Source organism: Anser cygnoides, chromosome 12 (assembly GCF_040182565.1).
Source record: "Anser cygnoides isolate HZ-2024a breed goose chromosome 12, Taihu_goose_T2T_genome, whole genome shotgun sequence".
NCBI lineage: Eukaryota > Metazoa > Chordata > Aves > Anseriformes > Anatidae > Anser > Anser cygnoides.
The window spans coordinates 2,253,821-2,280,680 of NC_089884.1; the positions used below are offsets into that span (position 1 = coordinate 2,253,821).

Genomic DNA, 26,860 nt, shown 5'->3' on the forward strand with positions numbered 1-26,860 from the left:
CTGAAGCTACTCTAAGAACAGTATCATAGTATTGACACAAAACAAGTGAAAATATTTATCAACAGACCTATCCCTTCAGAAGAAAGAAATGAAAGCAGTAAGGACTTGGCAATCATCATTTTCTCCTGCTGATGAGATGCAAAGAGAGCACTCAAAGGGAAAGGTGACAAGATCATGCAGGTTGTTCTGCACAGCTGCTATGTCTCTTAAATTAACAGAGCAGCTGAAGAGGAAAATGTAAGGAGTTGGATCAACCTGGCATTGTGTGTGGGGCAGCTGGACTTCTACTGCCTTGCTGCTGGCCTGGGGAGCTCAGCAACGTAGAAACACATTAAAAGATTTAAAGAACAACTTTAACACAACATGAAATATTTACAGCCAATCTTGTATTTAGCAGTTATTTATTGTTCTGTTAGTATAATGTGCCACTGCTTGAACCTGATGGGCTCCCTAGAAGCACTGGTGTTGCTAACGTAATGGGGCTTGCTCACTTGTTCCTTGCCTTGACATTCATAGTCTCATCCTCCAGCACTCGCCTATTTGAAATATTTTCTGGCAAAATCACTTTTTTCCCTCCCAGGAATGGTGCATCTATCTTCTGCTACTGTATACTGTGCCTGCGTGGGTCGGCTCTCACGCACGAGCACCGAGCAAGCTCATGAGACACCCCTGCTGCTTGCAACTGCTCCTTCCCATCGCAGACCCAGTGTCATTTTCATGAGACAAAAACAAAAATATTATTAATGCATTAGTCTCCTATCCTTCAGTCCAATGCTGACATCACTTTCTGTACAGTGCAGGCATTCTTGTTTTCATTATTCCCTTGAACAAAATGTCAAAAGGTGATATTCAATGCTTCATCACTGCTATTCTGCAACTTTACAATATCTCACACAGCTCGGGGTGCAAGTTTTTTTCATTGATCTGAGTCTACTGTAAACTTTCTAGTGCTCTCTGGAGATTTGTTTTAATCCTTGGCCAGCCATAATGCATCTTTTTAAATACTTGTTTTTGAACAGAAGAAATGAAACCCCTGGTTTCCCACCTCTAAATAAAATCTCTAGTCTCTAAAAGGCCTACTGAATTCACACGCTGACACTGGAGATAAGTTGCCTCAAGCCTTCTGCTGTAATTAATAGCTTTTACTACTTTCTGCAAGATCCCATCCTCTGTGGTAGCTCTGGCAACTACAGGCCACATTGTGTCTGAATCTGGACGGGGTTTGTTTGTGTAGAGTTGTTTTTGATCAGGTTGACATGTACTAAATTTAACTCTGGTCTTTGTTCCACTGTGCTTTTGGCTAAAACTCCAGAAATAATGTCTGCAAACAAAATGTCTAAGAGTTTTCTGTTTCATTGGCTAATCATATATCTGCAGTCAAAAAAAATAACCTTTGTATTCTAGCGGGATATCACCCATTTGCTCTATTTGGCAATACCAGTTGGTGGCTGATGGTCAGCTGGCCTCTCAGAGACAAATCATAAAAACTTTTCACACGGCTGTATTAAGGCCAAAACCTCCTCCTCTGCCTGACGGTACCAGTGCATAATTTATTTAGCAACTACTACCTACTGGTTCCTGGCCTTCGCTCCCAATTACACAGAGGTAAAAGAAGCGTACAAAGGCTTAGGTCAGCTCTGTACTGTTACAGTCCTGGGGCTCCCTATGGTTTCTTTGTTGTTTTTTTTTCTTGTGTTTTTGTTGTTGTTGCTTTTTTGTTTGTTTTGGTGTGGAGGAGGTAGGGAAAGATTTTCAATCAAGTCCATAAATCATCTTTACCCATCAGCCTTCTGGTTCAGACTATTTCTTACGTAGGAACCTCTGCCCCTCCTGCTTCGGACTAAGAGCCATGTTGTTAACATGACCTATCTGCACACCCCTTGCGCTTCTCTAATTGTGTAACACTGCAGGGATCTGACACGCGACACTACGATTTCTTTCTCATCTCTTTTAAACTCAGCTATGTATTGCCTCTTCTGCAATCCGCTCCTCCAGACACCCAGACGCAGCCCCCTGCTCCCATACTCACTAGGCCAGCACCTGCCCAGCCCAAGCCAAGCTGCGAGCCCAGAGCCCACAGGAGCAGCTCCTTTGTGGCTCCTCCTCACCCTTCCTTGTGCCCCAGCTCACCCAGCCTCCAGACATCTTCCTCTCCGGCTCCCAGTCCTCCCCCAGTGCAGGAGCCGACCTCCACCCTGAGCATCTCCTCAGCTTCAAGCACACGCCATCTTCGGCCTACTTCACGGGGCCCTCTCCTCCACACAAGCTCTGGTGTCCGTGAGTCAGTCAGTCCAACTCCAGCATATTATTTATCTCCTTTCCTCCCTGCTGAGGACGTATCCAAATATAGTGACAGTGCTGCTGAGACTCAGAAGAGATTTTTCTAGCACATGAATGCAGCCGATACTGCTGCAATGACCGTGCGCCCAGTCAGTAAATTCTTCTGGCAGGCCAAATTGCCCCCCTGGGCTGTCCATTGGCCATCACTGCTCTGTGCTATCAAAATCACGCTGTAACTTTCAAGAGAGCATCTCCAGCACTGAGCTGAACTCAGATGATAATCTGAGAAAACTGTCACTTTTAAAAAGATTAAAATCCATACAAAAATGGAATTGTGCTTTCTATGGCCTCTCCTTACAGGCCTCCCATCTCCGTGAGGAGGCAGAGCTGCTGGATTAACCAAAACGAAATGTTTTAACACACACAGAGCCGGGCTCCAGCTCTATGATCCATGTGCTTTGTGGCTTCAGGTCTCTTCTCCTGTGGCATTTTGTATTCCACACCACGCCTGCAGCGCCAGACCTGTGCACAGTTTCTGCTACAAACTGAGCGCCTTGCTTTGATGGACAAATTCTACGGCTTTGAAAAGCATTTTGCTTCTGAGTTTTTTTTCCATCAGATTACAATCGCGATCTCATCTCTTATCACGCTAAATCACACTAACAATAAAAAAAACCTTCAAATTTGAAAAAATGGCTCTTGAAAGTTTGATTAGTCACAGTATTTTCTATGATTTCAACCTCTTTTACTACATTCTGCCTTTGAAGGTAAAAATAAATCTCTCCCCTGTATTTCAGATCCTACTGGAATGCAGCACTGCTCTAATTTCTTCAATCCAATTTCACAGTTACTTTTTTTTTTCTCTTTCAGTTGAAAGAAAATTGCTAAATGCATCGAGTGTGTCAAAACCAGCTACTGCTGCCCAACTGCATTCCTTTTTGTTGTACTCAGTCCATTCGGGTTTAAACGTTCCTGAACACCTAGCAAATTTCAGCTCCAATGCATGTTGCTTTAAATCCTCCGTTCTCCCACTGAGGATATCCTCCGTTTTCTTTTTATGCCTGGTACAACATGGAATTCAATGATCCCATGAGATTTCTGAAAGACTGTATGTGTTCATTTGTGTGTTTTGACTTTTTTTTTTTAATTTTATGTTCTGTTCCAAGTTGGCAGACCAACATAACAGCATAAGGTTGGTAACCCTCTACACATATCTTGCCTCAAAAAGTCAGCTCTTAAAGGAGCTGTCCCTAACGCCACACCATGCTGGTCAAGGAACATTTCTGTTCTGCTGGCTGAAGTTAAGCATAATCATTAACCCTAAATCTGACACCATTTTTTCTGAGACGTACAACTGAATCAAATTCTAAGATTTTTATTTTTCACACTTTGCACAGCTATATGGAGCTATAGGATTTGATATGCAAGAGCACAATAGTGGTCTGTTACTTGGAGAGCGCGATGATCTGGCACAATTAAGTTTGCTTCTAAAATATAAATATTATAGAACTCCCACATTGCTATCAGGAAAGGCTGCGCAGGAAGGATTGACTATATAACACAGGACTGACTTGTAATGAATAAAGATGGTATCAATGAGGACTGATTCAACAGAGACGATGGTAACACAAAAATAACAAACCACCAAGCAGGAAATGAAAACAAAAAAGTGATGCTCCCTTATGTTTTCTGATCTCAATTACCACTCGCTCTCAAATGTTGTAATTTTTACATGAAGTCATAACTTGAGATCACATTTATGGTGTTGTGCCAGAACCTTTGTGTTCCTGCCCACATTGGGATAAAAGAGCCGAAAGCCTGGCAGAGAGCAAGCTGCTGAAATTATACCTGGCAGTCACGAAGGAACCCAGGGGACTGAGTTGCCCAAATCACTCTGAATTTAAGAAAGGCTGCTAGGTCTTTGAAACCAGTTATACAAAAATGGCATGAGCATACTTCAAAGGCGCTAGTGCAGTATATTCATGAAGTTTCAGCAAAAAGCACAACCAAGAAGGAATGTCAGGCCAGGCAGGAGCCAGAAAAGCAGCCTTTGATGGGGCTATGAGAACCGAGACCAGGGGAAACCAAAGCAAAGCCAAAATAAGAAGATTCTTAAGGAGCCAAACTTTTCCTGGAGCAACTGAAGAAAAAAGATGCCAAAGACTACCCTGAGGGAGAAACAAGTCCCTGATTAGACATATGGAGACATATGGGGAGTAGAGAAAGTCTACTTTTTGACCTAAAAGGAACAGTTCAAAAAGGCTTCAAAGAACGGCACATAAATGATGTTTTTATTTAAGCTAATTCTTAAGATGTTGCCACATAATCCTCAGAATAGAAGATCCATGCTGTTTTTCATAGAAAATAAACTTCCAGAATCAAAATAATTCTAAAGTAACTTCAAATTTCCAGCTAAGATGCAATTAACATTCCAATATAAGAGAAGTCTGTGCAAAACTGCAAGTCAAGAGCTGGCTTCTGTCCAGCGTCTGCCCTCAAAAACAAAGCTTCCTTGCTTCCTATCAAAATAGGAAATAGATGCTTTCAAAATAGAAAATAAGGTTTATGCTACTTTTAGTGGATGCATCTAATAGAACCTAATTTAAAAAAAAAAATCATCTGGGACCCCCTGTCCATCTGCATTTTTTCCCCCCTTTAAAGTAGCTTTCTCAAAACAACTCTCTTAGCTACAAAACTTCAATCTTTGCATTATCCATAACAATCACAGATAGAAAGTAAATAGCGTAAGGTTAGAGTGACTTTCTCTCAGAATGCATCACAAGCTCAGTGCTTCTAAGGGACACAGAACTGTGCTGAGCACGGTCGTAGCTGAGAAGTCATTTTTTTATTTTTATTTTTAAATTCATTTCCCATAGCACCTGCAGCACAGCTACGTAGGCGACATGCTTGGGAAGATAGATTTATATGCGTTTATTCTTCATTTCACAGGCAGAGGCACCACATACGTTATTAAATCTAACAGACAACTTCAAAAAGTCAAGATCTTGGTGCTTACAGAGCTGGGCACAAATCATTCCTTCCACTACGACGCTATCCGCAACAATACAGATAGCGTCACATGAACCATAAAATGTAATGGACCATAAAACTAAATACATCAGAGGCACACAGAAGGCAGCTACCATTATTATTACTATCATTGTGCAAGTTCACACTTTGTAAAAAGATTACTCTAAAACAGACTGGATTTTTTTTTTAAACAATACAAAATAATTTTGACTTTCGTTTTTCCCCTTTGATATATTTTGGTTTAAGTATTAAAAAATTAAATCTTTTTTTGCATGTATATATATGTTTTCACCTCCATATATTCAATACGTTTACTTAGTATATTGCAGCTTTTCTCAGTGAAGCGAAAACAGAAAGAACTTTCTGAATCGGGAAAGTGAGGAAGTCTGGGGACTTTTTAGCTTTCAGTTTTTGCACTCTGTCAGGTTAAAAAAAGCAAGGTTTTTTATTTCATTCAAACATTTTGCACCAATTTCTGCTCTAATAATAATTACAGTAAAAATGCAAACAGATGACAAATCAATTTATCATCTTCATAAAATGTTTTAGTTGAAATGGAAAATACAATTCTCAACAAATCCAACATTTGGAATTAATATACCATTTGTATGAATTTAGAAAAAATTCAAAATAAATGTCAGTTCTTGTACTGACATCAAGATCTGACTTTAATAAAAAATAAACCAATTAATTGCAATGGCTGAAGTTTGGGACATAAGTTCTTTTCTTGATCAGTACTGTTTGCAAATGCTTGGAATAACAGCTGCTGGATGCCATGTGCCATTAAAGAATTTCATCAGGGGAAAACCACCAACTTGTTAGTTGCATTTTCCTAGTCTGAGGAAAACAAATTTAAGGAGACATTATCCACTTTCAAGGGATAATTTAAATAGCATTGATTTTTTTTTTTTGAAGGAAATATACTTTCCTCTATTACAGTTATGCACTACTCTCAATTAAAAGGTTTTTCATTACAGGAAATCCTTAGGACAAAAAAATACAGATTTGTCTGAAAATTTAAAGTAGTTAAGGAGAGAAACAATGAGGTGGGTCAAAATCTTTCTCAGTCAGTATTGACATTTGAGAAGCTCAATTCCACTGTTATAATTTCACAATTTATATATATATTTTAGATAGAGGCTGAAAGGAAAGACTTCTCTACTTAATATTTCAGGCTGGGAAAATTTATAAAATGAACAATAAATAAACCTATAAAACAATCTGGCCCAGTCTGATGTAATAGAACTGAAAATAAGATTAAAACTGTGGTAATAAACATGGAACGTCCTTAATTCACTCTTGAAGATGCTGGCTTCCAACACAACACAGAAGTCATCAGCCTTTACCAAAGCTAACGAACCCTTAATTTACTTATTGTTCACTATAGCGTGATTGCACACTGAAAGTGCTACACGAAAGAAGAGACTGATACCCATGCACTCGTGCTGCTACTGCTGGCAACAAGACCAAGAGCAGTAATATCGTCCCTTTGGTCAACTACTTTACAACATTCCACGAATTTTTTTGTTCCTCTGACTCTTAGATTCGCTGCAAGTTTCCATCACAGCTTTCTAGCAAAACAAGTGATACCGAATTGCTGTACAGCGCAGAAGTTTACAATTCGGTGATACTTAACTGTGGCTTCTAGCAGTGTAGCAAGTTATTAAATGTGCTGCTCTACTATAAAAACATATGTCCAGAGAAAAAGAGGGGCCAATTCTGAATTCAGATGTTCTGATTTTATAATGGCGTCATTCCTTTTTTGTTAACAGTCTGTCTCGATCTAAACTATCATCGGTGGCCAAAATTCTGCTCTGGTAAAGGTCAGTGACAGATTTTTTTAAAAATCGAGTTTGACAGCAGCCTCAAAATATATTCCACTACACTCCTGTAATAATGAAAAATATTCTACTCAACACATGGAAACCTACAGCATGCGTGTATCATCAATAAAATAACGCCAGAAAGTCACACGTATTGGTACATCAAGACCTGTATTCTTCAAAGCAAATGATGTAAATTAAGCTTTCCCAAAGGAAAGGAGCATTTCTAATGAAAACATTTACAGCTGATGTACCTAGTAAATGCTTTTACATAATCGTATTTTCTAAAAGAACAGATCAAAGTGTCCCTGAGCAGTTTTACCTATTGATTTACCTAATAATTTCTGGTTCAATCATTCAGAATCGTGAATTTCCTCAACTACTACTAATCTACTCCAATAGCATACACAGACCCAGATGAAGGCCATCATAATTTCGAGAATCTATGGAAGAAGTATCTGTTCCTCAGTTTTTGGGCTTCGTTAACTTCATGAGTGATTTTGTTTGTTGTTGCGAGTCCAGTGTTGAACTTATTGGACACCAAATAATAGTAAAACTCTTAGCATCACTTGGAAAAGAATTCAGCCAGTGCAAATGTTTCTGACAGTTCCATTCCCATTATGCAGGATTAAGTCATATTTCGTTTAACTCGGAACAGATGATTCCCTTGATCACTCCTTTCCCCATCTTTCTGATAGAATCTCTGAGGTATCACCACCGATAACGAAAAATACACACCAAAAGCTAAAATTATTTGGTATTTTCCTATACACCTTGGAAGATCAGCGTCCTGTTCCAGGTACTGCACGGATACACAGACAGAACCGACATTTTTTTTTTAGGAGACCTGCAGTCTGGGTTCAGAGCAAAATGCAACCCCCTAGCACACAGGTGGGTGAGACATACACAGAGGGAACTTTGTTGACAAAAACTTTTATCTTTGCTAATGAGTTTTGGCATATTTCTGTATGCAACTCCTTTCTATCTCCATACAAGCCCTTTTACCAACCAGTACGGTCTACTTTGTATATTGACCTATTATAAAATAAATTAATCTTGAAGGAATCACGTTGATCCCACCACCAAAGCCAACAACAGAAGTCACCGTGCCATTGCTGAAACAATCTCATTCGTTTTTCAGAGCATGGTCTCTGGTTTGGTCCTTCTTACAGCCTTCTGCTCTCTACGTGCACACCTCCTTTGCTCACAAATCCAGCACAGCAGATAGCCTATCCTTGACACACATACTACTGTCCTCCTGCTGCTATTCATGCAAAATGCTTTAATACCTGCCTTTCTGTTACTAAACTCCCCCAAAATTGCACAACACACCTGGAATTTAAAAGTACTGATTCGTATCTTTTCCACTGCTGGTTGTTTCCTCTCCTTACCTACTGGCACCGTCGACATTTTGCCTCTATCTGAGCCTGATGCATTAAAGCAACTTTTACAACCCTCATTTTCTTGACCACTGAAACCAAGGAACCGACAGTTTTGGAGTCGACACCGCAGTACCAGCTCTGCAGCAAAACACAGTCCTGGAAACAAAACACAACCTGAGTGAGATGGGCTGGATTTGAAGACAGCACCTCCTTCTGTGCTACTGCTGCGGGACAGATACCTCATTTCAGTGTCATTACCAGCCACTTGTAACAAACCAATAACTAAAAAATCACACTAACACGATAAATAACTTAATTATAACACTTCCTGCTGGTGAACTCTGCAATGCTTGTACGGTTTAACACAAATATTTAGCACCATTCCAGAAGTATGGAATGGTACGTTTCAAAACAGTTGTAATAATAATAATAATAATAAATGAAGCAATATATAAAACAGACTCATTCATAGCCCAGTCCTGGTTGGAGCCCAGAGTTTCTATCACAGGAAAAGAGTATCTGTGCATGAAGCAGAACTACTGCTTTTTACTTCCAGATCAGTCGGGAACTGATAGCTGTAGATGAGTAATTGATGGAGCCTGTACACAACAATTAATCCCAGCAGACTGGATCAAATAAAATCAATCAAGTTTATAATTTAAAGTACTTATTCCAGAAAGAAGTATTCTGTTCACAGAACACAAAAGAAATGTCTAATGCAAGCTGCTGTGGATGATTTTCCAAATAGACTTTCCAAATGTTACTCTCAGTAATACAGAAAAAATCTGAATACAGTAAATATATTTCAGGTAATTAAAATAGCATCTGAGCTCAAAACTGAAAACTGTACTGTTGATGCGAGATTTCAGTCTCTAAAATAAGCCACAAATTGGTCATTTTGTAGTTTTTTTAATGTCAGAATCTGCATGAAACAAACATTGACTGTTAAAAATATCGAACTGCAGAACTACAGATTTTGTTCTAAGCCAGCATACAAATCACAAAGGGATGCTCTCTGATCATCCTTCTTCAGTTAGGTATTTGCACAGCTGCTTGAAAATATTTTAAGAATTTAAGAATTCTGAAAAAGTGGACTGAAAATATATTGGAACTATGGAAAGGATTAAAACCAAACAACAGACATTCAAAGCCTATCAGCTGGTGAAATCTCACTGTTTAACATTATCTTGCAAAAGCGCTGGAAAGTCCATGTAAACTACACAGGTTTTTGTCTAAAAGATAAGCTCATTCTTCATTAGCAAACGAGTCACTGCAGTTTAATTTTTAAAAGGGATGGCTGTCGTGGCCATGCTCTTCAAAAAAGTAAATGTTTTAAAAGAGAGAAGACAAAACAGGGGAGCTGTTTCACTTTTTCACGCGTTTCAATTGGTCACAAAAGATTTAATAAGTCACGACCACCATTTGTGAAACACCAAAAAAATCCCACAGACCATTTAACCTAGGCAGACAATATGGAAATCTGGAGACAGGTTTAAATCATCAAGATTTATCGTTGTACTCAACATGGTGCGAAGTTTCACAGTATCACAGATTTCTAGGTTGGAAGAGACCTCAAGATCATCGAGTCCAACCTCCGACCTAACACTAAGTACTCCACTAAACCATATCGCTAAGCTCTCCACTAAACAGTTTAACTGTGTTTTAATGGCCTGAACTCTATACCTGCCATTTAGCAAGCTGACAACACATACACATGCACACAAGTATTTTGTTTTTCATTGAGATGAAATGAGATCTCTCCACGCCGAGCAAATAAGCAATCATCAGGGTCAGCCAGCAGCAAGCAAGTAGTTTCTATCCAGCTAAGGATATATAAAATTTATGGTGTCAACCTATCACGGGCACTGACAGTCCAATTGTACCATTCATTCCCCACATTCTTCTTGGGCTGAAATCTGGCATGTGGGAAAACACACATGATGCTAGGGGCATCCCTAATTCTTCAAATAACTGAGCAGGGAACTATTACAACATGCAAAGTGAGGGGATAAGGACATATCTGCAGCATAAAGACGGGGCTCATATCACATGATGAGAAAAATCATAAATGAAGAGCATTAAAAAATAAACAAAACAAAAAAGAAATGATTTCTCTAGATTAGCACAGCAAGATAGCTTTGTGATCACTGCTATTCTACAAGCAGAGATTTTATTACCAAAATCTCTAATAAGAGACAGCTTAGACCTATGCCTTCTATGAAGGTAGAGAAAATTATTTTTCCTTATATTTAAAAGATTATCACTTCATATCTCATCTCTTCTTATTAAGTTTACAGCAATATTAAAACAAGATTTGGGTGAATAAAGAACATAATATACTCCAAAATAGAGAACATATTCTTTGGAGCATTATAAATGCTCCTGTCTGCTTGAATGGAATTTTAATGGAACAACCCACCCTCTTAGGAGAAAAATAAAAAAAGATGACAGAAAATATTATCCTTTTCCCAAACCTTCATTAAACGGTCTTGCTTTACAACCACCACAGATCACTCTACGGACTCTGTCGCTCAGGGACGGTATCAAAGTACCTATAAGCGATCAACAAATCACCTTTATTAATTTTTCCACCAGCCAGAACACTTACACAAAAAGAAATAAATAACTTGGAAAAAAAATAATATTTTTCAGTATTAAAACAAGCTGGTTTTAACGCATCCCTGCACGCTTTAGTACTTTTGATCAGTAAGCCAAAGAAAAGCAACTAAGTTTGTGATGTGAGAAAGGTAGGAGTGCAAGACTCGATAGGTCATTAAGATATTGTATTGGGAGCTGGGACTTCTGAACAGAAGACGAAAATAGTTGTGTGACATAATGTCTAAATCTCGAGAAGCGCTAGGGAAAAGCTCTATGTTTAAAACACAGACATTATATTCTGCTCTTAGAGCCAACTATCTGCTGGAATTTACTATTTGCTCCCAAAACAAATCTTTACCTGCGTCACTGAAATGAAGCATGAAAGCAGGGTCAAATTTGAATCTTCTATTATTAATGGAAAGCTATTTTCTTCATGTTACACTTTGCCAAAAGTTGAACTGACTATAAAAAATGCTATAAATACGTTAGAGATTTTGCTGCTGAAGACTTTGTTTACTTCGCCTTGAACAGAGGGTTTTTTTCTGCATATAAAGGTAGGCTGGGTCCCAAATTAGAAAAGACCAAAAAAAGCAAGGCAAAGCACTGTGCGGCTGCTGAAGTGTGGTAATTACTGATCATCAAAAGATGGGAAAACGTCTTAAACAAGCTGACTTGAAAGGTTCCTTACCCCAGCTGCATCCTTCTGCTGCTTTGGCTTTGCACGGCCAGCCTCCTACTTTCTGATTAGGTAGACTCGCTTTGTAATAAGACTTTTTGTTGCAGCTTGCCTAAATTACACTTGTAGATTAAAGCAGAAGGAAATGGTTAGATTTGAAATGAGAAATAGCAATTTGAAATGTTTACATTCGTCCTACATACGCAGTTGAATTGCTTTAGAGCAGCCCAGCGCTGCATCATGCAGAAGAAATTTCTCAGTCTGCTGGACTAGGCCCATACTCCTTACATCTGACAGTACAATCTTTAAGCAAGAATTGAAGTTTACGTTTAGACTTTATCTCGTTCATAATTCAACCGGTAAAACAAGAACGGCTTTATAATCTCAGGCAAATATTTTGGTACCCGGGGAGCATGAGTGGACTTCAGGGGAGACCCCGAGCAGAGGGCAGGCCTGCCCATGGTTTCCTGAGCTCACATTTTACACGAGATGCTGAACAGCAGAATAACAGCAATTAAGGACCTTTAACAGACTGCAGCCCATGAATAGCTGCACACCAAACCCTAAGTACACTGTAACAGCAACTTAATACGTGGTTTATGTCCAAAGTAGTAATTCCTTTCTTCCGTTCCCAATAAACGTGGTTCAGCTTCTTTCTTTCCTCCATGTTTCCTTCCGTTCCAACATGTAAAATCTACTTGGGTACATACTGGCACCACAAAGCACTCTTTCCACTACTACACTTAGAGGAAAATGTCACCACACATAGATCAGTTCGTTCATACGCCAAGGGCACCGGCGTGCAATAGCTACTGCTAGCGTCATCCCACACGTGTGCAATGAGCTCGTCTTTTATGATGGCTTCATCACCACATAATAACTGCTTTAAAGTTGAGGGAAGAAAATGCAAAAGTATGTTAATTTTCCAAAAAGTCATCTGATCAATCCCAACCCAATGTGAATTTAAAAAAAAAAAAAAAAAGTTAAGCCAGCATTCAGGATCAGCACCCACCCAATGAAAAATAATTTTCAATAGCTGGAGATATCATAACAGTAAATAAATTCATGTAAGTTGTTGTTATTAATATTATTAATTTAGCTGGGAAATGGTGCAACTCCTCCCAAGCAAAACTCCAACGAAACAAAACCAAAACCAAACAGAGCAGTTGTACATTTTCTGCATGTCATCACACAGATTCATCTTGTCTTGTCTGCTCTCCCACTGGCTTAATGTAAATGTGAATAATTAATGGAAAACAGGCAAAGACTCTAGAAGTCCTTGCTAAGCACTCTGAAAAGGAGGGAATATTTATCCATCATGATGAATGAAATTGGGTTCAATTTCACGAATACCAAACTGCTCCAGGGACTGCCAGTGTATAGCTGTTACATCTTGGAACAGAAAAATGCAGTAATGAACATGTCTTAGAGTGGAAAATGGAACACCTGACTGCCATCAGGGCTTCAAAGATGACTACATTTAAGAATGGGCCATGCTGCTGGAAAAACAGTTTTTCCTCTTGACCCAGTTCAGGATAGTGTTCCTGGTGATGCATCAGGCCAGCACGAACATCGCTGGTTTTCTCTGTAAAATGAAACAGTACCTTCTGGCACAAAAAAGCGCAGACAAAACTAAATACAGCCAGTTTACTAATGAAACTTATGACCCAATAAAGTCTGCAGGGATGCGATACTGCTGACTCTCTGGTACAAAAGATATTTTTTTACTGCCTTCCCAGCAGAACGCATAATTAAGGAATAAGAAGTTGGGGACAGAACAACGGGAAGAAAAAAAACTTAAATCTCAACAAGGTGAAAACAAGGTGAAGGAGACAACAAAATAATAGCAGCGACTAGCTACCCTTTTTGTATGCTGCTTAAAATTTGCCAGGGTTGCCCTCCTACCCCCTTTTAAAAAATCTTTGTATAGGAAAAGAGTTACAAAGCAACTTTAAGCAGTAAAAGTCATGAAAATCGCTGTATGTGGGCAGGTTAATGCAATGAAACTGCTACCGAAATGAAAAAAATAAAAATAAAAAAGCTCCTGCCTTTTCTTTACTTTGAATCTAAAAATAATAAAGAAAACTTAGCAATCACTTTTTTGTAACAGAACATTAAGGATCTCCACTGAGAAAAAGAGAATACTTCACACATTTTGACATTTAAAACCATAAGTGTAAAAATTGAAGGTACTTTCCAGTCATTGTGGCTTTCAATATCTGCTACAGCTGTCTGCAATGTCTACAGAACTCAGCCATTCAATAACTCATTTCTGAAATTCCACATCATTATCCAGGAGAGAAATACAATTATACACAACGAGTAAGTGCACGTGCTCATCGTGTTTGAGAAAAGTACATTCACTTCCAGGCTGTGCAAGGTGGCTGAAAGGCAGAAGGATCGCTTAACTCAGCGACACGGACATGGAAAGAAATGGTGCCCTCAACGTCACTGCATCAGAGTTTAAGTCTTACCAAAACAGAATCCCTGGATTTACAACACAGGTGGTTTTCAAAAATGGTACCTCATCTATAGAGCAAGGCCTGTTGACTTTCAATGAGCTTCTAAATCACTCAGCATTTTCTCTGACAGTGGATAAATTATGTTATGTAGGAAAAAATATTTGGTGTTTCAATGAAAGATCAGAATTATTTTTGCATTCTCCAACTACAGAGAAAGTATTTTCCTATTAGCATATCCTAAGTAGCAGATCCCCTTCTGCACTTTGGTTCATAGTTCCTTATGTTTTCCCGACTGCCATTATGCCAATATCGTCTCCTATTACTGGGTAAAGAAAATCATTGTTCTGTTGTCAAATATAACAACGTGCAGGAAACTACTTGTAACAGAGCCACAATGACAAGGACCACTGAAGAGCAGTTGCTCTGCTACTGGACAGCGTCATACCCTGGTTTACAATTACAAAAGAGGTACAAACCTTCTACAAATGCATTTTAAATTCTGTAAATTCTATAGCTAAAATAGTTTATCACAGCTACCTTTTGTTGTTGTTGTTTCACACAACACAAATTTGTTACTTTTTCCTTACAAAAGTAATTTTCTAGAAATATTGTGTTACTGATCTCCTCAGAAAGTTTTTTTTTCCATTTTTTAATCCATGCACATTTGTAAATCTTAATATACTTAACTGCTTTAAAATTGTTTTTCTTGATTTTCATTTCCCAAAATACCTGTTTAACTAAAGTACTACCTTCTCTAGAAGACTAAGTTTTCAGAACTGAGAAGTCTGGCAAGTATTTTGGTTGATCTGCTAGCAAGAACAGAATTTAAAGTGGAGAACAGCCCTTCTGTAGGCTGCCAAAGGAGTGTATGTGCACAAAGGACTATGCTCGTGAAAAAAAAAAGGAAAAATTGCAATTAAAATGCTCATGCTAAAAAGTTTAAGTAATCTTACTTTGTCCATAAATACATAGGACTTGTACATCAAATTGGTATAAAGCATGTTTTGTTCATTTTGTTTCAAAATCCTTCTCTTCATTTTTGCTCCTAAAAATACAGCTGACCTGCAAGACTTTAGTACAACCTATTACCAAAGAATCATTTAGAAATAACCAATTACTTTTTCAAAACCGTACAGGCAGTGTCTAAGTTCCAGCTGCACTATATTGGGTCTTTAATTCTGTTGTTTTTCTCCTAACAATCCTGTTTGTTTCTCTGTGCATATTATTCGAAGCAGATGTGCTGAAACAGGACAAAGCTTTTTCAATCTACTACTACAGCTGGTGCAGAACTTAAGGTCTTCTTCCTCTCCCTCCTTCGCACACAAGCACACACGCGTGCACACACAGACCCTATGTCAGCAATGCATGCAGAAAGACTCACGCTGTGAATGTGTCTCTGTCCCCATGGTACGACAGTTTACAAGGTTGATGTCGGAGCAGCACATTCCTTGCACTTCAAATTTCCTCCTCATTTCTTAGTTTTTGCTGAGAAGGTAGCTGACAATCATCTTAATACTACTGCCCTCTACTGCTTAAAAATTAGGGCCAGGAAAAAACACTCCTACATTATAATCATTCTTGACCAAAGAATCCCAATAACAATTTTTAGTATTTTTAAATCCAGAACTTTTTAATTAGATCCATTATATGGGAATCGAGAACTGTGAAATATGGTTTTTTTCTCTGTTTCAGATAATATATTATTATTGAAGTTGGTAATATTGATAGCAAGTGCAGTATCTATTTCCAAAGGCTTAGTAAAGGCAATTAGAATGCATATTCAGAAAGTACTTTAGACGGTTTCTCTCCCAATGAAATAACATCTGCAAAACGCATAGAAGTGAGCAGAAGCCGAGTTAATATGTCGACACGTTTTTGTTTGTATAACTGAAAATCACGCTCAAGTTACGGACTATATTGGACGTTAAAAAACCATGGTGTCCTCGCTAAAAGCCAAGTGTGAGCATCTCAGGAATTATCAGGGAGGTAAAAAGAGGCTTAACGTAAGCTTGTAAGTTATTTCTTCTACAAACAAGCCTATTCTCGTTTTAGTTTGATCTGATCGCAAGTAACGGACCCTGGATTTTACGTGGAATTATTAGAATGAGCAGGGTTTCTTCTGAACATTTGGAACCATTTCTCTGCCTTTTCCATTGCTCTAAGATTTAACAGCTTGCCCTTCGCTTCAGACTACAGCAGAGTACAGAAGTAGGACAGATGTTTCAAACATAGGTGGTGAGGTCATATCTCCTCCTGCGCTGTATTACAGGGTGTGCTGTGTGTATTGAAACCAGATCTGAACAAGACATCAGATTCATTCTCCTCCTGAGGACATTAAAGACAAGCCTTCGCTGATCTGTTTCTCATACCCGTGTATATCCTAACTTTTAAGGCCCAACAGCAGCTAGCTGCTACTTTGCAGCACTGAAGTCTGCTGTATTTTCTCCATCACAATGGCAATTTTGCAAGAATCTCTTTTCTGACCGTGGATTCATGAACTCTCATAACAATCATCGCGCATATGCTGAGGATGCTTTTGTAAAGCTTACTTGGTGAGCCACCTCCACAGCCCTGCACCTGAACTCTCCCGGACCTAGGAGGTGCCCCAAAGCCCACAGCAGCAAGGTCAGAGCCAAAGTTCAGTAGGAGATAACGTGCAAATGCCTCATTGAGCAGCAGAGAAACGTGTTAGTGTTATCAAGGTGACCCCCTCTCTCTCTAGGTATACGTAACTCAGCAGTTCTGGATACATCTCAGTGCGCCACTGATTACAAATTCATCTGGAAGAGATTGTGTTTACAACTATATAAGACGTCAAGTTTCTTTTTGAAAAATGTAACGTATCAAGTAGCAATTCTATATGTTTATTTCATACACGCATGAGGAAGAATGACAGTACAAAAGCAATTTACATTTGCTAGCTTTTTGCTGCTAAACCATACGTACTGCTCGTTCTGGATTCCCCTCATTATTCTAACATACCTACAGATACCGATACTTGAGATTAAGTGAACTAATGCTGCTACTCTTATTAATTATTTGTTCATTGAGCAGAACAAATTATCAGCTCTCCAGTAATATATATGATCTTATTTTAGATTTTAAAGTGCATTAAATTTTTAATTTAAAAACTAAGGCTATTAGTTGAAGATCATTTGCCTGGTGTCATTTTAATTAATTTCTACAATGGAGAAACACTGGCTGTGCAGATGTAAAAAACTGAATGTCTAAAACATGATATCAAGGACTGTCAAACTGCTGAGGTCGGCCTCTTCTATCCCTGTACGCCCCAATATATTTCCAAACCGTGCGGCACCACGTCAGCACGGCTTGTGCAGGATGCACACTGCGCACCTCCTGGGATGCAGAACACGAAAGCTCACAAAGGAAGAAAATAATGGAGTTTGGGAGAAAGAAGGCCAGGTGATGAGAGGAAACAGAGAGAGACATCAGAAAACCTCTGCTAATTCACAAGTATAAAATGCCAAGCCCAAAGAAATTCCCACTGGTCAAAGGCTTCAAGTGTTAGTTAATACGAAGTCTAATTATTTTTGCAGTTTGGTATTTTTATTAAACGTGCATTGAAATATGAAGCTTTCAGCTAATAGAACACATGTGTAGGTAGAGAGTTTTTCTTTTTGGCATGATTTCATTAGTTCCATGAACAATGATGCCAGAAAAACAAGATCTAAATTCAGTGCAACTACCAGGACGGACGATTCAGAATGGGGTTGGGGGGAGAAAAAGAAATCAACAACTGCAACACTCTGCAGAGAAGCTACCATTTACTGCCAGTGTCATGAGGCTGAAAACGTATCTTGGAGGTTTTACTGACAAAATTTCACAGCCGATTTATGCCATTTTTTACTTTTGTTCTTATGAAGTTAACAGCTCCATGCTTTGCAGCCCCGGCTTCTTGTAAACCTTTAACTTGTGGTTCAGAGCAAAAGCCTGCATCAAGAGGCAGACCTAAACCTCGTCTGAACAGACAGAATATTTGACGTCTGGGAAGTGTACGATAATACATGGGAAACAGAAGAATACGATGAATTTCCAAAGGGAATATTATGAAGCCAAGCTGAGACCTAGTACTATTAATAAGTACATATTGGTCAGCTAAGAATATTTGATAGCTGACTAAAGTCTCAAATGTGACACATTACTCACTTTCCCTATTATCAATATTCTTTGGTGTCCCCTGGCAGGGTGCATTGAATTTCCTAACAAGGAAAAAAAAGACCGTCTCCTGAAAAGTAATGGACAGGTGGGAAAACCACAGAAGTCCTTTTGATCACAGGTCATGTACAGATGACTGCAAGCTACTGGATTGTTTGACTTCCATTACCACCAAACCGTATCATATGACAGGTTTTTGTGCTCTTATCCCACCGCGAGTGCCAAGGAAAATGTATTAGTTTCAACTTCCATTCTTAAACCACAAACAGAATTTAGCTTAACTCATTTTCCTTTGCACTTTTTATGAGCTAATAGCTCAAAAAAAAAAAAAAGGTCGCTCGGCACAGATCAGCTGATCAGCAGAAGACAGTTGAGCCACAGAGCTCCCCTCTACCCCCTGGCATAAGGCGCACGCAGCTGCTGCAAGGAATCATGTGAGTGCTACTCATCCACTTCACTGCAAAACAGCCCCACAGGGCTCCAACTGCTGCTGAAGGTTTCAATGGCTAGTGAAGAAGGGAGATAAAATCCCCTAAAGAGTTGCTTGCTCCTATATTTTGTGGTCCACCGGAAAACCGTTCAGCAGCGAGTGCTTTTGGAGGTGCTTAAGGGTTGCTGTGGATTAGTGCAGATGCCAGCTGAAGCGTGACACCGCCAGGCTGCCGGGTCCCACGGGACAGCAGGTACTCTTCTGCACTAAAATGCAGCTGAGAACATGAAGAAAAAAAAAAGAAGTTTCCTCGGAAAAGCTGGATGCTAACTTTGCTTCCTACACATACAGCCACAACCGCTTAAAACCAAATTATCTCTATAGTATACACAGTATATAATAGCACTGATGCCTTCTACAGATAACCTACTGATGTTGATTTCAACAGAAATCAATTAAATCCTGCTTTTCTTCCCTATCTTGTGTATACTGTCACACACTTCAATGAACAATGTACCCATATAGATATACACACATGTGCACACACATTTACAACCAAGCACTTTTAAAATACCATTTTTCCAGTGCAGCTTTATTTTCCAGGTACTAATGCTACTCGGTCAGATTATCACCAAAACCCACAATTTATGGGCATTTGGATTTTGTAAGCTTTTTTAACTTCATAACTATTTTAGCATGAGACATAGCTGAATGTTACTGTTGTATGAGAGGACCCACAGGTCCCTGCCTAGCATGGGGGGTTTCCAGGAAAACATTTATCATCCAAGCATTTCTCTTAAAAACAGCCTGGATTTGCAACAATATTCTAGACTACATTATTTGTTTTTATGTGAGAGATGCAATTTGTGGCATACTTGTTATGAGTACGTATTGTATAAATCACCAAATTCAAGTTAATCCATACATGTCATTGTCAGAGATACATACCACCACCCAATATTAATTTTCTAAGGCAACATAGTTTTGATAGCAATATTTTACTCAGAAGGCAAAATGAACACTAAGTTCTAAAACAAAGGTTCTGATACGTCTCCAAAAAATCACCTTTCCCAGTCACTTCTGCAAATGTACTTTTGATTAAAGTCTCAGTAACAAACATTTAAAGTGCAGGGTTTTTTTAATCTTTTCTTTTTAAATACAGATTAGATTGCTTCCCCATATAAAACACTGTATGTGGTCAAAAGTTCAGAGTACCAATAACTTTTAAAGGCCTCAGAGTTCAAGAACCTTTGCGGTCTAAGCCTTTTCAATTCAGTGCAGTACTCAAGTTCTAGCCATATGTCTCACAGCTTATTATTATTCAACACGAACAAGAAGAAACATAACAATTTTTTTCAAGTGGCCAGGCTAGAAAGCTTCCTACCAGGATATTCTTGTGCTGTGGATACTGTAATAATTCAGCATTTAGTAAAGCATGTCTGAGATCAGATGTTAACAATTTTGCCAACACCTGACACGGAAATTCTGCTAATTTAAACACTTACTGACTCATCACTCAAAGTAAAAACTTTTTTCTTACCTCATGTATGCATAAGCACCTAATAAAGCCATCTTATCAAAAAGAACAAAAGCAGATGTGAAAGATCAGTTTCTCCCAAGACAGCCATATAATGAAAAAATAGCTGCTTAAACCTCAGCAATAAACGTTCTTAGGTTTGCACAGACTGCAGTCCACATCTGGCCACAGTGACAGTTGATAACACGGAAAAGAACATACTGTACATAATATAATCAATCCCGTTAGTAAACATAAGAGTGAAGAGGCCAAAAAAAGAGTATAAAACACAGGGATAAAGTATATTGCAGGAGGAATGATATAAGTTTGGTCAAATACTTTCAGTCCTCAGACAAAATACTATGTTTGTTTTCTCATTTTGCAAGTTTTTATATAAACAAAGGCCAGAACAGATTTTGTTCTTTAAAACAGACAAATAATGCCAAATCATTCCAACTGCAACAACAATTACAAAGTAAAATGCTGCTTAAAACTCAGCTCTGTTCCTACCTGCCCGTCTTGACCAACATGAACTTGATGTATCTGTAGGTTTCCCTGTAAAATAAGAGCATTAAAATAAATACAAGTTGGGAATTCAGAAAGTTCTCTATCCTGAAAAAGGCCTGTTTCTCATCTCATTATTAAACAACTTCAATATTAAGGAAACCTATTAATTTAGGAAATTCTTCTGAGGGCTATTTTGGCAATTCAGCTACACTTCAATGCTCGGCACTTTAACCACAGAGGATAAACAGACTTTTAAAAAAGCAAGGAGGTTTTTCAGCACCCACATGTTTTCATTTTTGAAAGTTAGTGTGTAATGTACAGCACTTTTATGCAAAGTCTGATTGTATGGCCTTTGAGGTAAGATTTTCATTTTTACTTATTTATATAAAACTGAAAATGTAAGTCAAAGCCTTACTAAACTAGCATTAGCAGTGTAACATTTATTTGTTTGGAGTGCTAGTCACTATTTGCTATTATAAAATCGCTGCCTATGCTAACATGTTTTTGATATCGAATTTTGATAAAGTAAAGGCAAATATAATTCTACTACAGGAATTACATCTACTACAAAAAATTCTGAATAACGTACTTTAAAGGAAACTGTAGCTACAAAATTAAAAATGAAAGCAGTGTCATTACAAACTGAGTTTTTATTCATATGCTCAGTGATGCCTTCTTAAAAGCACACGGATTAAGAAAAAACAGTTACTCTAACACCAAGACTGCAGTGAAATACAACATTTCAGGAAAGAATTTGCGTTCTTTGATTTGCATATTTTCTACATTTTCTTTTACTGGCAACACATCGTCTTTTTTGAAGCTGTGTACATTGCAATAAATTTAAAACCAGATGTGTTCATCTGTCACAGACAAATGTAGTGCTTAAAATTCTTACATTCAAGAAACTCCCAACCAATGGACGCTCGTGTTTAAACCTCAGGATCATTTACAACTAGTAGCTGATGAATCCGATTTTTTTTTTCCAGTGGCTTTTTAAACTCCTTCAGCTTTATTATAGCACACTATGCATTCCCAAAACATTCTGATCCTTCCTTTCTTCTGTAGGTCTGACAAGCTCTGTCAAGACTACTGTCTTCAGCTGTAATATTTATATAATATTTATTATATTTACTCTGCAATACCTCCCCCTGTGTCATCAGTATTCCTCCTAACCATAAGTGGTTTTATGAGATGTTATTTAGGGTACTTTGGAAATGAATTAAACTAACCCACAAGCAGATATGCTTAATGTTGAGTTAAAAAAAAAACTCTACAGGGAAATCAAACAGAGTAAATATTGTGGTCTGTATTTATGCTTAACTTTATTTTGCTACGCCTTTTTCATATAAACAAACTCTAAGAGCAAAAGACATCTGACAGCAGCCTTTGCCATTAGGAATCTCTATACATTCTTAAATAACCAACAAGAACCTCACTCAGGTAAATCGAGATGGCTTCAGTAGTTCTGCCTGAGTGGGGAAAAAAAAGTTGAAAATGGAGGGTTCAGTATTGGATTTATCCATTTCCATTCTACTGCACTATTTTTATGCATTTTTTATGCATATTTTAAAAAAATATGAAGTGCAAATACTGCAGTGCCAGATTACTTGATCCATAATGAAAGTAAATTCACTTCAATCTGGAATTTATCTTTAATAGATGTAGTTTGACTACAGCACTCTTACAGTTTTCCTGTAACACTCTAGAAGTACTACACTCTGTCTCCAATGAAGACCATCAGCTAATACCTGAATCATTAACATAACACACGCAGCCTTCTTGGATGGCCAAGGAAAAAGAAAAAAAAAAAAAAAAAGACAAATAGCATATTGCATTTTCTGCTGGGGCACACATTTCATTCGGGCTCCAGCACACACGCTCACTTCTACCCTCACAGTCTCTGTAGCATGCTGCAGCAGTTCCCAGAGGTATGGTTTTAGGATTGGGGCCCTATGTCCAGGCCAATGCCTGCTCCATAGGTACCCATGTTTTCGGCTCACCTCACTGTCCTGCGTGATCTGGACTTGCTCGCCTTGAGGAACCTGGGCTATGTGAAGATGTCCCTGCGGGATCCACAACAAAAGAAAACACCAGGAAGCATCAGAAGAAAACCAAAACTAGAGGAAGAAGCTATTAACTTGGATTCAATGCAGCTTAATGGATTCACAGTTGTAGATGGAAGCAAAATACTAAATGAAAAACATTAAAAATTGCTTTTAAAAAGTGTAACCACATTTCACCATATTTTCATGCAAAGTGTAAGTGAAATGAGTTTTGAAGAGAAAATCATTCATTTTCATGTAGGAGGAAAAGGAAATGGACATAACAATAAATAACATTTATGTAATTAAATAACATTTCTCTACAAAAGAAGCATCTGCAATTTTTGACTGATACACAAAATATAAGACTAACATGCTTTGGTAGATTAGGTCTCCTAAACCTGTGTGTTCAAAACAAGAAACCCATTTAAAGAACTTGGAAACTCAGTTCTCAAAACAGATGTGACAAAACTATTCACAAATAGTTATTTTTAGAAGGTACCTGTAAGTATCCATAAATCTTTACAAATTCACAAAGTTATGGTGAGGTACAGTTCCATGCTAACAACCATCTCCCAAGCTGCTATAAATTGGCACAAAGTTATTAATTTGAATGCAGTTACACTAGCTTATATTAGCTGAGAATCTGCCCTAACGGTTTTAATAAGGTTAATGCTTTGTGTTGCTGGCCATACCCGCCACTTCAGAATGGTATCGTGCCTATCATTTGATCAAAATGCGGATAAGAAAGTGGAAGGAATTCCTCATGCACCCTGACAAGCCGTGAGAAGTCTTTGCTACTATGATGTACCTGAAGGGAGATTGGATTCTAAATAACCTACTTCAGGGTTTATAAGGCTTTGTGTTCATTTTAATATGCTTGCATGAGACAGAGATTAAAGATAATCACTTGGAATTCTGTCAAAGGCTCTTCTTATTTTATAACACAAGAACAATTGCATGTGATTTTCAAAGAAACACAGATCCCTCTATTTCAAACAGTTTCATTTCCTTTGGAAGGAAACTGTCTATTTATAGGGAGAAAAAACATACTGAAAGTATCACTCTGACAATAGAGACTGTATATAAAATTAGAGCACAGCCCAGTCCACGTTGAGATTAGAATCACTTTCCCTCCTTAACATCAAGCTCTCAGGGCTCCCAGGAAAAAACACTGAACATTTAAAAGATCCATTTATAGTGTTTTCAAATAAGCTTTTTTTTTTTTCCTGGGGAAAGGGGCGAAGAAGGTGACTTTTCTTCACCTTTGTATCACACAGTATTCCAAAAAAGAACTGCTCACTCATCTTCTGCAGATACATTGCTGGCCTTCAAGGACAGCGTGTTTAGTTTGTCCACAAATTCCAACAAAATCTTTTTGAATCGTAACTCTTGATGTTTAGAGATATTCAGCAAATCCTTGGCGTTCAATTCAGCAGTATAGATGACTACTCCCCTACTAATGACTCAGACTGACCTATACACATCATTCCCTCTAACCGAAAAAGCAGCACCACTTTCTTCTGTTTCAGGGACTTCCCCACATTTAAGACAAATGATGACAACACGTAGACCGTGGGTTGCAGTGGATGAAGAGTCTTTGATAAAGAGTCTTATGGTCAACAAATGTTAAGTATTTATAACTTTCGCTTATATGTGTATCTGAATGGATACGCATGTAAAGGGCTCAGCTAACAGATGTTCAAAAATGCTTTAGAATGCAGTTACTTTTAAAAATGAAAATAAATGAATGTGACTATGAATCAAATGTGGTTTTGTTTTGAATGTCATAGTCAGAACTACTTCTTACATTTAAATTGTACACTTTGTAGGTCTGCTATTATTATAGTAACTGTGCAAGCAAACGGCCAAGTAGAGACTTGACTACTCAATTCTAGTCAGAGTAATCAACGTGCATTTATCTGTAACAATTTTGTGAGCAAATCCTGCACTGAGATTTTTGCCAAATAACCCTTTAAAAGTTGTGTGTTTTTTTTTTTATACGACTTCTATGTTTAGTTTCTGAAAATCATGCTTAAGAATTGATGATAGGTCATTTCATAAAACTAAATAAATTTCAACTGAAGCAAAGTCTGCAGTAACGTAGATTGTTTAAATAGAATAACGTAGAAAAGGTTGAGTACATACTACTTGGACTTGTCCATCTTCTCCTATTTGGTGGATCTGGACTTGCTGAGCATTGGCTAGTGCATAATGTAGTGCCTGGGGCTGGTTCTGTTGGATCTCGTTAGAAGCTGAAACTGCGCTCTGCGGACCCTCTGAAAGAGACAAAAATGCAGCTCTATCATATCTGCAGATCTCGTGCCAGCCATGCAACAATGCATACTTAAAAAACGTGGAAAACAAACGCAGTCAGTAAGCAGATGCAGCTCATTTATACCTTAATATTCTTTATGCATGTTCACTGCACAAGTTCCAGTGGAGTCCCAAAGGTTAGTTTTTAAATGTATGCTTTCTCAGAGACAAAATATCTTTTGAATCTAGGTTAAGGGTTCTGCAAATGTAAAAGTAGTATCACAGGAAAAACACACAAGTTTCGTAGGCAGTTTATCGCTTTCTTTTGTGCACCTGTGTAGCTGAGAAATATTACTGCTTATTTTACTGTAATACCATGCTCTACTACTAGTAAAAAAAAAAAATGTGCAAAAATCACCCTCTAAATCATCTCAAAGCTGACTCTCACATAGTCTTATCCTATGACAGTGTCCCAGTTTCCAAAATCCCTTATATTTTTCGTGTTGACACACACAGACTTTCTCTCCCTCTCCAAATACAGAGGACAGAACATGTGATGTCCCAGACAGAAGCCTCAGCACTGCAGGCTGTCTCAAGGAAGAGAACAAAACAAAACAAGCAGTTCAATTAACAAAAAAAAAAGCAGGTCAATTTCTGGACTTGGATGAAATTTAAACAGTACCTCAAACTGGAAATTAAAGTGTTCTGAAAGTGCTCCTAGTGAAAACGTACGCAGAGGATAAGACCAAAGGACCTGACCACTTTCTCCTGGTCACTGTGTCACTCACCAGGAAAACCATCGCATGATTTCAAGAGGATAACAACTTGTATTAGAAGTTGACATACTGTATATTTATTTATAGGCTTTCTGGCCTCAGGGAAAAGAACGTCATAAATGTAAGAGGCAAAATGCAAGTAAAAAGAACTAAAGTTATTTTGTAATATACAACCACTCAAACTATTATTTTTTGTAACCTGAAGTTTTTATGCATTTGGGGGTCAATGATACTGAGACTAATAATGTCTGTACTAAGAGGTTGAACTGGAATAAGAGGCCGATTCTGTGGAATCCACCACCAGCAGGTGACCACCACTGGATACCCCATTTCCTTTTGAGAGTCAGGAAAGGCAGAGGAGCTTACAGCACAATGACACTTCAGCAGCATGTGACAAGGTCAAGTACACACTGCTGGGAAAATCCTCACAACGTCCCAGTATCATGCAAATTAGAAAGATTCAGCATGAGTCCCGGTTTTGTTGTTTGGTTGGTTTTAATCTGAGACAACTGGGAGAACTGGACCATCCTAAGTCTTTTAGAGTAACGAATATGAAGCAAGGCTTTTTATATACAGTATTTCCATAATCAGTTTAATGGTTTTCTTTTGCTATGCTACAAAAATATATCATACGAAACCTTTGAAGTGCTACATTTGTTTTACAATTTTTCGCAAGTATTTATTGCTCTGACCATGACTTACGCTACATGGTAACATAAAACACATTAAGATCTAACACGCAGTAGCATTCAATACTACAGGGCTTTCAAACTGTCCAAGTACAGGAAACTGTAATGAAAATATTTAAGAAACAGTGTCACTCTACTTCCATTGTAGATAATTTTCTTACAAGATGTTATGTATTGTTTAAATAAAGACTACAAGGGCTTCGTCCTGCTCAGAGAT

General features: G+C 38.2%; 1 protein-coding gene across 5 annotated transcripts in view; it reads right to left on the bottom strand.

Annotated features, from left to right (window-relative positions):
* BANP (BTG3 associated nuclear protein) overlaps positions 1 to 26,860 on the bottom strand; it is a 146,929-nt gene that overhangs the window by 47,712 nt on the left and 72,357 nt on the right. For 2 of the 5 annotated variants that reach the window (XM_048075158.2, XM_067004300.1), the window contains exons 9-11: positions 25,071 to 25,201; positions 22,881 to 22,952; positions 20,884 to 20,928 (exon numbers count right to left, since the gene is read on the bottom strand). In XM_048075158.2, coding sequence (XP_047931115.1) covers positions 20,884 to 20,928; positions 22,881 to 22,952; positions 25,071 to 25,201 — 248 coding nt within the window. Of the gene's footprint in view, positions 1 to 15,632; positions 19,135 to 20,883; positions 20,929 to 22,880; positions 22,953 to 25,070; positions 25,202 to 26,860 lie in introns of all 5 variants that reach the window. The other 3 variants (XM_048075162.2, XM_067004301.1, XR_010834395.1) reach the window with 2 other exon arrangements.